The 12,635-nt window shown below is 44.9% G+C and overlaps 1 protein-coding gene across 1 annotated transcript in view; it reads left to right on the top strand.

Moving 5' to 3' along the window:
- The first annotated feature begins 625 nt into the window (after positions 1–625).
- Positions 626–12,635, top strand: part of LOC144783041 (sprouty-related, EVH1 domain-containing protein 2-like) — a 53,429-nt gene continuing 41,419 nt past the window's right edge. Inside the window, exons 1-2 of the mRNA XM_078662221.1 lie at positions 626–796; positions 9,469–9,637. Of these exons, the coding sequence (XP_078518347.1) occupies positions 626–796; positions 9,469–9,637 (340 nt within the window). The remainder of the gene's footprint in view (positions 797–9,468; positions 9,638–12,635) is intronic.

Here is a 12,635-nt window from a genome sequence, read left to right as displayed (position 1 = left end):
GACTTAAAAAAAGACCGAGAAACGCCCCCGAATCGCGTTTTCAGGGGAAAGCGTGATTGACAGCCTCTGTCTCCCAATGGCTAGCCTCCATTTATGGAGCTAGCCAATGGGTGACAGAGGCGGGACCAAAGCCCCATATGTAGGATCATGAGATTTCGCTCTGGGCGGAGCAACTGCTACGCAGTTGCAATGCCAGGGCGAAACCTAAAAAAGAACATAACACATGTACCTTCTTAAAATAATGACCAAAAACTGTTTCTTCAGTTCAAAATAGACTACCGAGTGGCCAAGAACAGGCCTACAGCATTTCAAGGGTACAATCATTTTTTGTTGCTGTTCTGCTGAATGTAAGTTTCTGCTTCCTCGTTTAGGCTGCCCATTTGAATTGAATAGAGTTATGGTTAGAATTGGTGCTGTTTTCCCAAATGTCTACACAGCGGTTTGCCAAAAACACACAATTAAACCTTTTAAGATGACTTGGTAAGCAGCACAAGTTATTTAGAAAAACTCAAAATACAAATTTAAAGCACATGTAATTGAAATATATTTTGTTGTTGTCTGTTCATTGGTTGGATGGTGGTGACCTACAAAATGATTAAACAGGCTTTTATTTCATTTCAGTTACATGGTCCGGGTTCGAGCAGTGGTGATGACCCGGGACGATTCGAGCGGGGGCTGGGTGCCCATGGGTGGGGGCGGCCTGAGCCATGTCATGATCTGCAAGGCCAAGCGGGCTGAAGACGGGCAGCAGCTGCGGCGGTACCTAATTCGAGGGGAGCGGCTACGGGATCAGACAGTAAGCGCTGAACGGGCTTTTGGGTTTAAGAACAAAAAAGTACAAGAAAATTTATAGAAGAAAAGGTGGATCTTCAGAACACAGCAGGAACATTTTTATTGGGACAAATACTTAAATCTAAATATGGGCAATATAGCAACTATGGTACTCAAATTGTGTTTTTTGTTTTCATGAAATGTTTAGCTTCATTGTTTTCATTAATGTTTGCTTTAGAGTACAAACTGTAGTTAAACACTACTACATGGTGTGCAAGTACCACACCTGCTACTTGTAGAGGCAACATGATAACATCTAATACATTCTGCATGTGACTCCCTATGCCACCATGCACTCTGGCAGTGCACCTGATAACCTGACTTCAATGCCCATACAATGTCCATTGCAGACAGCAGCATTTAACATATATTAAACATTCTTCAATGTTTCAGGCCCAAATACATTAAAATTGACCGACAAAGGCCTACATATTTCAAAATAAATCCCCCTCCCGGCTGTGTGCAGAGGCTAGCGCTTGCCCAGTATACAATTTGACTAAGTGTGACCAAAACTAGGGAATTGCATAGGCGAGCATGGCATCAGGTATTTCCCCTCCTTCTCCATTATAGCTTAATTCACACTTATTTACTTTTCTGAAGTCACCCAGCAGTCAGTCACAAAGTCTGATCACACAAAAATGCGGGAATTCATGTGACCACAGTTCACTTGCTCCACCCCAACCTAGGCATACCACAGCATTACTGTGACTCAGGGTTGGATTGGGATTAAAAATCGGCCAGGGCACGCAAAAAAAAGTGGCCCACATTTGCACATTGCCTTTCCGCAAAACACTGCTTCAGCGAAATTTTATATACACCTGAAAACAAGTGAGGCCACTTCTGCTCAGGGCCCCTGCCCCCGCTCAGTATGCACACATTAATTGGTCGGCCCAGCGAGGGAAAGTGGGTGACACCTCTGCCCGTTGATAAAAGTGAGGTAATGGATGTCCATCTACCTCCAGAAAGGCCACTCAGGGCGCCACTGGGCCACTGGCGACATCTGAACACACCAGACGCAGCTCAAATCGGCCCCCAGGGTGCCAAAAAAGCAGCACACAGCTGGAACTTCGATACCGGCCCCTCAGCTATTTCCTGAGTGTCCGCCTTACCAATCCGACCCTGACTCCCATGGCTGTCCCTTGCGCACACAGTTTCAACACTGATAGTTTAATTAACACCATGAATCGCCACAAGACACGCTCAGCGTGGTTCTCTGCAAGGGCACAAGCACATGTTAACAGAAGAACCCAGGACACACACTTCATGGCCCAGATGTGCCACCATGGCAATGAGAGGCAACACCTGCAGTCATACACGTGCAGCGCCTTGAGACCCTAACGGGTGATCAGTCCTGCTTTACAAGAAACCTGATTGATTGATTGATTGATTGATTGATTGATTGGGAAACACACAGCAGAATGTATCCTCATAACCAATAACAGACAACCGTGTTACTTCACATGGTAGATGGAAGAAGACACACAAAATAAGGCTCACAGAACGGAAACGGTTTGAAATTGTGAAACATTGCTTAACCGCAAAAGGTCCTCAAAACTATAATACAAAAGAGCTGGTGAGGAAAATAATGCAAATAAAGGGGTCAACCTCAGAAGACCAGTACATGAATTACTTCTCCGAGCACGACGCCCAGTCCATTTTTGTAGTTGGAAACAGGACTAAAGTTCTTTTAGGAAATACTTTACCAGAGTACATTGAAGCTGATAATAGTGGGTGGGTGGCACAAAAAGCCCATGTACTGAATGTAGCATCACACGTAAGTCCATTGAAAAGCATTGCCTTCAGTATATTCCTTTAAAGTAGGTAATTGATAATTGCACGCCCCACCAGGAGGTAGAAGGCTTTTGCAAATAAACACACATCAACCCACATCATTACCATGCCACTGCAGCATCACATGCATAGGCATTCACAGGACTCAGCCAGTGTACTGCTCTATTCATGTTCTAAAGGGGGTGGAGCACTAAGAAAGGAAACTGCAGGAGCATCTTGGGCAGTGGTGACCAAGATTAGATGCAACCAGATACAAAGTTATGAATTTTGGGCTGGGAAGCCCCGCGGAGCCTTATAAATTTGAGGCGGTGGTTTCTAGAGGTCTATAACCAAAAGAGGATCTTTGGGGTACCCCCTAACTGAATAGCATCCAAACGGTGAGAGAAGGAAGTGGAGAGATCCAGTTGCTTTTTATGATGCACGGGAAGGTCATCAGAAAAAAGGGAGGGTATAGTAGAGCCGTTCCAATCGTTAGTGGGGACTTATCTGGAATATTTTGTTGAGTTCTGGATGGTACACCAGTGAACATTTATATGGGATTTGGCATATGAGTTTTGATATACTCTCTCATCTTTGATCATGAGGGGACTTCCATAGAGTAGTTAAATCCTTAATATTTGCCATATAGGCATGTAGTAATCCTGCTGATTACGGTTAGAACATGCAGTCTATATACGGTCCATATATTTTAAACAGGCTAGTATTGTAATTTTGTATGGTTTACATGAACTGCTGACAAACGTTAATAATTATAAAATAAAATACTAATATATAGCAGGAAAAAAAATGTTAATAGCTACCAAGATGTTGCACAGTTTATCCCAGATTTCCAACAATGAGAGATGGAGGGACATACAAGTGTTCTTTTATTCTTATAATGTATTTATCCTATTTTTACAAAACACCCCCTTGATATCTTCATACTTTTACTGTATGATAAAAAGACAGGACACAAAACAATAGAAAAGGGAGTGGACCAGCTAAAGGTGGAATAGCTTACAATGTTCATTAAGAACACAAATACAAATCATAGGTTAAGCAGATCCGACCGGGATGATATAAGATCATAATTGGGTCAATACTGGCCTATGATGGAGCCTGGACAAAATAAATTAATCACGGAATGACAGGGACAATAGGAATGGGTAACGAGGCTTAACGCAAGTTTGATAAACCCATGGGTAGGACTCCATGGTGAAAATGCAATTCACCAAAACAGTTGGACTGCAGTAAACAGAGCTATTAGAGGAACTGTGGAAAGTGGGAGCTCAGCTGTTGCCTCGAGTAAGTCTCTCACACAAGGTTACACCTTTGAAAACAAAACATAAAGTGTAAGTTCCACACAATGCTTGTGTAGGGTACTGTAAGGAAATGCCAGTTTGCATGTTCACCCCCCATGTTGGACTCGTTCTGCTGGTTTACCGACTCTGAGAGTGCACCTAGGCCTCATAACCAGACTTCAGGGCCAGTGTTCTAGCCCCCCGGTATGCCAAATTGGCTACCCCATAATTGGCATAGGCTGACGTTCTTATACGTTTCTAGTATATGGTACCCAGGGCATGTAAGACGGAGTGTCCACTCAGGGCTGCAGCACTGATTGTGCCACCCTGTGTGTGATAAAGTACAAAATAGCTCCCAGCCTGGCACTGCAGACACGAAGGGCAGTGGTAACACTGCTAGTTTTACTTTGCCATTCAAACAAATTACAAAGCCCCCACTTCCCTCAACAATATATGTAAGTCTCCCCTAAAGCAGGGAGCTGTATATTATTAAGTAGGACATGTTTTGTTTTTATATATGTCTTAACAGCAACACTTCTATATTGTTGTATTGCTATGGCAGAGTTAGTAGCCCCATTGGCTAGCACAGGGTTACCAGTTGACCCCTCAACCTGGCTAACGTCTGAATGGGACTACTTAGATGGGTACTGTAAGGTATCAAATTAATTGAAACATTAAACCTGACTTGATGGCCAAGTTGAATTTATTAACACTATTAAAGAAATACAATGTTTACAAAGTTGCCACTCTGTGATACAGTTTATCCAGTGGCCTTACACGGTTTCTGGCCACCAGATAGCTTTCTGCCCTCCTGTGGTGGAGTGTACATTTCTCCCCAGCTTAGGAACAATAGCAGCTCGCTAGAGGGAGAAGTGTCAGCTCCCCTTTGCAGGAAACTACTCAGGGTGTTAGCCCATAAGGTGAGTTTCAAAGACAAAGCTCCTTTGGTGGGAAAACGGTGATCACTCTCCTAAAGGACTGCCATTTGTTCAGGTAGACAGGCTGGCAGCAGGGACAGAGGGGTGAGCTAGTGCCCACACTGGTTTTCCCGTAATCCACAAGTAGCCACACATCTAGTGTTGGCTACCAAGCTCCTAACATCCAAGGAAGGGAGAAGACATCTTGAGAGTGGGCAGAATAGTACACCTTGGAATTGCTAGATGTCACACATAGCTGGAAAGCCATTATCAAGAGAGAGGGGCCGTGGTAGCCCTTTGGGTAGTGACCGAATCATCACCCCAGGACCCTTTCTGGGCATACATATGGCACCCCTGGCACCCTCAACTTCAGACCATGAAGAAGAACTGGCTTGTTGACCCCTGGACTTGGTAATGAGAGGATGCACCGTCTGCTGGACTGCACCTGCTGCACCTTGGGCTACTGAAGACAGGACTGTGCCTGTGGCTCCTGGCTTTGGAAAAAGTTGCTTCCAAGCCCCACGCAAAAGAAGTGACTTCAAGGATCATTCTCCATGCTGTCGGATTTGGTCTCCAATATCGGGCCAGGGTAGTCAAATACAACTCTTGCAAACTGTTTAAAAGTTTACAAACTTTACAGTTACTTGTGCTTGGTTGCAGTTATACTAAGTTTTAAGTTTTAAAAGGAAATCTGAATCTCATCAAATCTCTTTTTTGTACTGTTAAGTGCTTTACACGAATTCCTTTGTTTAAGCCTTGCTGCTCAAGCCCATAGCTACCCAGGGTTGACCGTAAAGTTTTACAAACAAACCTGACTAGACCCAACGCTATTTTACATGGTAAGGCTGCACAGCCATACCATATAATTAGGCTGTCCGGTTTTAGGTTTAAACTTATAATACCTGATAAAAGCCTACTGAAAGGTAAATAGCCCTCACCAGTGTAAACATATAAGCACTGAAAAACACCTACTAGCAGCAACAAAGACTGGGCTAACATTATTTTGCTTAAGTTTTGTTATTTAGGGATGTCACTAAAAAACTGTTTCTTCTTCTTTTTGCTTTATTCAGTTGTGTAGTATTTGGTCTAAAGATGCAAGGTTTAGAAGCAAGTTTTATGTCTTATTGAATGATTTTATAAACTGTAGAGACTCAGGAAACATAAAAGTCATATTTGACTTTTTGGCTGCGTTTGATTCTTTCACTTATGGGTGAAATGGCTGGTTTTGAAATAATCTTTCCCAATATGTGCCATCACATTTACCTTCAGAGAATGTGTAAAAACCCTTTATACATCAGCCCCCAGTTTCTAGTGAGTCAGTATTGATAGTAGGTAAATTCCCAACACCTCAGGCTTTAAACATTCAATGCAGGGTATACTGACAAGTAGATGTGAAAAGAGTACTATCACCAAGCATCTGGGATAGTGGTGAAAACCTGACACCAGACTTTTGGAAACCATGGAACGCAATGGCACTTGGAATGCTGCTGAAAAAAGGTTATTTCCAAGTTGAACAAAGATTGGAGTGCTATTGTTTGTATTTGCAGTGATTCAGTTACGTATATGAAAAAGTTGTGTGATGATGTCAAAATCGATACCTGAGCTGAAGTGCTTCCCTTTAAGAGATCCCTGCCACTTGTTAGATATGCTGAAAGCATCTTTATAATCTTCAGAGTTAATGAAGAATGCTATTGATTTTTGTCCGTTCTGGTGCACTGTTTTGTCATGCGCTGGAATTAAAATGCAAATATTTCTCACTTTGTGTGGCATCAAAGAAAGAGTCATCCCAACTTTGTCACTTAGGTGATGTTTCTCAGTCCAAGGGGCGGTGAATGCTACATTATCCATGTGGCAACCGTTTACAGAATTGATGATGCCAAAGGCAAGAAATGTGAAGATCTATGGTCGCATATTGATAGTGATGTGAAAAAAAGTACACTCTACTGCATTCTTAGGTTTTAACAGGAAAACATAACTGCTGTAGTGGACATAATAAAACAACTAGAGTCTCAAAACACCCTTGCCTGCCATGTGTTCAGCATAATTAGTATAGATGTGAATCACCTTCTTGAGAGTAGGCTGGGCGACATCATTAGTGGCTTTGGCACTGCTACATGTTCCAAGTTAGAGTGGTTGCCACTTGGTAAGCAAAGCAATGTTGACATGCAATTCAGGAACTTTCATTTTACAATGTATGAGAAATGGCTTGCAATGATGCATAGAAGTGTCCCTTCAACAACCATGGCATTTGAAGTCAATGAAATCTCACTGTGGAGAGTTTTCTCCGTAGTTTCAAAAGTATTGCTTCATTTTTTACCTCTTCAATAACTCTGAGGGCATAAGCTCCCAGTTCAACACAAATGTTCCCAAACCTGACCAGAGAATTGCAGTCTTCAAGTGCATCACTATTGGCATGTAAAGATGTGTCAGTGGCCAGAGTTAGCAAATTGTGTGCTGGCTGTTTTGGTGTTGCCTATCGCAAGTGACAATGTTGAGAGGACCTTTTCACAGAAAAAAGTTTACATGGGAATGAAAAAGTGAGTGCACATGACCAAAGACTCACTGAAGAAGTATTGTATGGTGTACTACAATAAGTCTGATTTACAAAAATATATTTGGACCTCATATATACGTACACTGTCTATATACCATTGACTATCAGTGCAGAAAGCAAGCAATAATAAAAGCAACATTCCATAAACACAGGAAAAACACTGTTTCTGTTGTTTTTAATGGCGCGAAAATGTGTAACCGCTGATAACCACTGTTTTTTCACCCCTCCCATGCTCATCACTGGCACAAGTGCAATGCTAAGTTAAGGCCAAATTGACCATTAAGCACATTGGCAGATGAATAAGGAGACATTATATGAATGAAATTCGACAATATAGTGTCCTTATTTGTATAGTTATGAGAAGAAGAGTGGAAAGGTATATATGTTAAGTACATTAAAAACCTGGAGTATAGTATGTGAGGCAAGCATGTTTCCACAGGTGGAGGTTCTGGAGTGGAGGGAAATAAGAGACGGTTTGCGCTGGACAGGTCAGCAAGTTCTTCACATAAAGGGAGCTAAACTAATGTAATTGCCTATTATGAGTTCCGGGGTCACTTCAAATACTGATGACATACAGAAGTCCAAAAGGTGAGACAATGATGAACTGAAATGAGGTAGCTCATAAAAGCAGGGAAATGGGCAGAATAGGCTGGCCCATCAGTCCTTATATAGCCTCAGTTTTTCAAATTTTTGTATCTGTGCAATCACGAATGTCCAACATATGTTCTAGACTAGAGGGTTGGATCCATGCCAGATTAACGGAACATATACATACTGGTAATCTAATTGGATTATATTTACAGTTCAGTAGTTATTCTGAATATCTGGCATGGTTTGGCCCTTTCTGGGCCTTTATTCGACACCACTGATTTGAAACGCCTCGCGAAAATTCAAGGGAGATTATGAAGAAAAATTCCAGTGACCTCAAAAGGTGGTGAAATGGGTGTGGCTAGATGAAGGCTTCAAGTGAAGTTTTCTCTAGAAAGTGTATATTTTCTGGTTAGAAATTGAGTTTGGGGGATTCGAGAGATTGAGGGGCAGATTTACAAGCCCCATGTGCCGCCGGTGCATCACGTTGCGTGACGCTCCGGTGGAGCAGCCTGCTAACTGATATTTACAAGCACCGGTAAAGTCACCCTGCGTGACTTAACCTGTGCTTGTAAATATCGCCCCTGTTCATACAACACTTTGCGTGTTAGGGGTGGGACATGGGTGTTGCTGTGGGTGTTCCCACGCAACACCCATGTCCACTGATGCATTTCCAGCTTTAAGAGAAATCGTAAATCTGGAAATGCATCAGAATGCTACGCCACCCTAGGCGTCGGCGTAGCGAGGTGCAACGAGGAGTCATTTTTCATTTCTCCTCATTCTTTTCCTCTTTCAATATGTGCTGCATTCTACAGCACACGTTGGAAGAGGAAATCATCTCAATTGATTGTTTTTGTGCAGGAAGGGACCCCTTCTTGCACAAAAACAATCTCCCCACGACGCAGGCATGCTTGCACCATGGTGCAAGGGTGCCTGCGCCAGCGCATGTCAGCAGATTGTGTGCCAGCTCAGGGAAAGCACAGAGATGCAACATATTGTTGTAAATATGTCGCATCGCTGTGCTTCGAAACTAACGCAGCGCAGCGCAGCAAAATGACGTGCTGCATCGCGCTGTGTTAGTTTCTTGTAGATCTGCCCCTTAGTGTGTAGACTTGTCACATAAGTAGGGATGCACTTAAATACTTTACATGAGAAGCTGGGACACAGCCTCATTGAATATATTAAATGGATTATATTCTTCCAACCCCCGCCCCAAGACAAGGTGCAATAATTATATTTATGCTTATGTAGCGGAAATCTGGCAAATCTAGAGTAGAGCCGACTCCCCTTTCTTCCAAAAGCAGTTTATCAACATTTCTATCTTAGCGGATAAATATCCCATATGTTTCCTGAAGTAGAAGGACAGTTTATCCCTCTGTTGGTGGACCTCAGTTTCTCCCTCCACATATTGTATTCAAATTCCTTCCTGAGTGGATGATCAGCATTTGCTGGATTCTATTTTATTTCCATTTTTTGTGAAGCTTACACTACCTTCTCTTGGTTACAGACCATCCTGGAGTGCGTACTAAAGAAGGACCTGGTCTACAACAAGGTGAACCCCATCTTTCACCACTGGAAGGTGGACGACAGCAAATTTGGCCTGACGTTCCAAAGCCCTGCTGACGCAGTGACGTTCGAGAGGAGTGTGCAGTCTGCCGTGGAGGAGCTCGCTGAAGGTGGGGACAGTACCTACAGGTGCCCCGGTACCACCTGCAGGCCCATGGCCTCAAGAGATCAATGCTTCTGGGAGCAGTCAGTGCATGCTCAGTCCTGCAGACTGTGAAGCAGTGCATCTCATCTCCTGCAGGCTGAGGGCTATAGACGTATCAGCGCATCTCTCCTTCTGTAGAAGGAGGGCTATTGGCTTAGCAGTACATCTCTCCTTCTGTAGGCTCAGGGCTATAGGCGTAGCAGTGCATCTCATCTCCTGCATGCTGAGGGCTATAGGCGTAGCAGTGCATCTCTCCTGTTATAAAGTTAGCACACTAGTAGCTGGGAGTGGGAGGAGCTAGGGGGGCGAGAGGAAGAGGAGGAGTGAACACAGGAAGGGGTCAGTTAGAGTAGGGACAAGGTAGGAGTGAGATACATAGAATAAAGCTCCTGTGAATATCATAATTAAGTGTTGTGTTTATTGTAGCTGGATGCTACAACTGGCGACGAGGGGTGGGATTGAGCAAACCCCACTGTGCAGAGCCTCGAACGCCTTGTCCCTAGCAGCTGTCGCGCTGCAAACGCACTGCACACTGGAAGCGTGTGTCCAGAGTGCAAGCCTAAAAGAAAGCAGGAATCGGGAGCCCACTCCGACCCTGTGGAGTGCCCCAGAGGTGTGGACGACGCCCACGACGTGCCGCCAGTAAGCGCTGCTGCGAGCGCTAAGATCTGTGTCCAAGCGAGATTGGACGTCGGAAAACCTCACGCCCGATGCGTGAGGTTTAGGAGGCCATCGGCGGAAGAACGCGGGAACTGCGGAGGCAAGTCGGGAGCCCACCCCGATCTCACCTGATGTCCATGGTGTTGGTGGAGAAGTAAATCCTGGCGTGGACTGCCCCAAAAGCCGACCGCCGGTGAGTGCTGAGTGCCCCCGAGTGAATGAGCCTGGAGAGCCAGCCTCGTGTGTGCCTGCAAGGACGGCGGCCATCTTGAAGTCAGGCGCTGGAGTGAAGATAGTAAGGACAACCCTATACAAGGCAACGGCGGCCATTTTGAAGTCAGGCGCTGGAGCAAATAAGCATTGGCACAGTAAACAAGCATTGGCGTCTACGAGAAACAAGCATTGGCAAGATAAACAAGCATTGGCGACTGAAAGAAACAAGCATTGGTAAAGCAAACAAGCATTGGCGACTACAAGAAAACAAGCATTGGCGAAATAAACAAGCATTGGCGACTACAAGAAAACAAGCATTGGCAAAATAAAACAAACATTGGCAACTGAAAGAAACAAGCGGTGGCATATCAAATAAGCATTGGCAAAGACAAGTGAGATCGTTGCAGAATGTCCGAAGAAGATGCTCAACCTCCACCCAGTGGATCGCTGTTGCGAGCACCCGCTCCTATCAAGGTAACAACGGAAGGAAGCATGGGCCCCAAATGGCAAGAGTGGCTGGAAGAGTTTGAAGATTATGTTGAAGGTTCAGACATCACTGATGAGAAAAAGAAACTGATTGCTCTGCGCAACCTGGCGGGGCGAGAAATAGTCAAGATACTCAAAGACCTGCCCACTGCTGACGTCGATACTTATGTTAAAGCGTGTGAGGTCCTGAACAAGAAGTTTCTTCACAAGAGAAATGTGGACTATGAACGACACACATTTCACTCTGCCAGGCAAGGGAAGGATGAGCCCATGAGTGCCTTCATGGTGCGTCTGCGGAGACTAGCCAAGTACTGTGAATTCGATTCTTTCTCTACTGACGCTGCCATCAAATCCCAGATAATAGACGGATGTCATTCGGATCAACTAAGGAGACGACTACTGAGGAAACCGCATGGATTGGATGAAATAGAGGAGATGACACGAGCGTATGATCAGGCGGAGAAGTACGCCGCCGTCATGGAAACGGAACATAAAGGGAGTCACGAACAGGCGCGACGCGTGCACGCCAGAAGTGACAGTCGAAGAAGCTCCAGAGATAAACAAGGGAGATCACACACATCCTCCCGTCAAGAGCAATCAGGCTATCAACGTCGAGAACCATGGAGGAAGGAGAGACGACAAGAAAGAGTGAGAAAGTGCTACCGATGCGGGTATGATTACCCTCATGTGGACAGCTGCCCGGCCATGGGCCAGAGATGTCGAAAGTGTGGTCGCACTAACCACTTTGAAGCGATGTGCGGGGACTACAACAAAGAGAAGCGAAGTGGCCCCTCAGGTACCACACGATATGACACACGAAGCAGAGCTACAAGAGTGTCGCGGTCCGACACTCGAAGACACCATGCGCGAGCTGTCCAAGATCAGACGGAGCGGTCCCCTGTATCGTCACATTCGAGCAGAGAGTCACGTCGGTCTCGGTGGGAAAGGAGGTCACCTTCCAGAGAATCCAGACCTTCGTCCCGTGACTCTGTTTACACCATTGAATATCTGAATTTGGCAGCAGACCCGGACCAGCTTAAGAGATACCCTCGGCTGGACATCAAAGTTGGAAATCACGAATCAAAGTTTGTATTAGACTCTGGTGCCTCCTTGAATTACATTCCAGTGACTGAATATGAAAGGATGAATCCACGACCTCCCCTGATATTCGCACCTGTAAGAGTCTTCACGTGGATGGCTAAGAAGCCTCTTCCCTGCCTAGGGAAATTCTCGACGACACTTACACACGACAACACAACCATTTCAGCAGTCATCCATGTTATCAAGGGCCCTGAAGCAGACTGTCTTTTGAGCCTACCAACTGCTGAACGACTCCACCTGGTGGAAATTCTCTTCAGAGTGAGCGACATCCGAGACGTGACTCGCCTGTTTCCCAAGTTGTTTCAAGGCCTGGGCAAATTGAAAAACTGTCAAGTGCGATTGCACATCAATGAACAAGTCAGGCCTGTCGCCCAACACCCTAGGCGAGTACCATTTCACCTACAGGCCGCTGTTGAGGAAGAGCTCCAAGATTTGTTGACTGCGGACATCATTGAACGCACTGATGGCCCGACCCCATGGGTTTCACCGGTCGTCATTGTTCC

Source organism: Lissotriton helveticus, chromosome 9, assembly GCF_964261635.1.
Source record: "Lissotriton helveticus chromosome 9, aLisHel1.1, whole genome shotgun sequence".
Taxonomy (NCBI): domain Eukaryota; kingdom Metazoa; phylum Chordata; class Amphibia; order Caudata; family Salamandridae; genus Lissotriton; species Lissotriton helveticus.
Note: the sequence above shows the minus strand (reverse complement) of the source record. Positions and strands in the feature narration are given on the sequence as shown.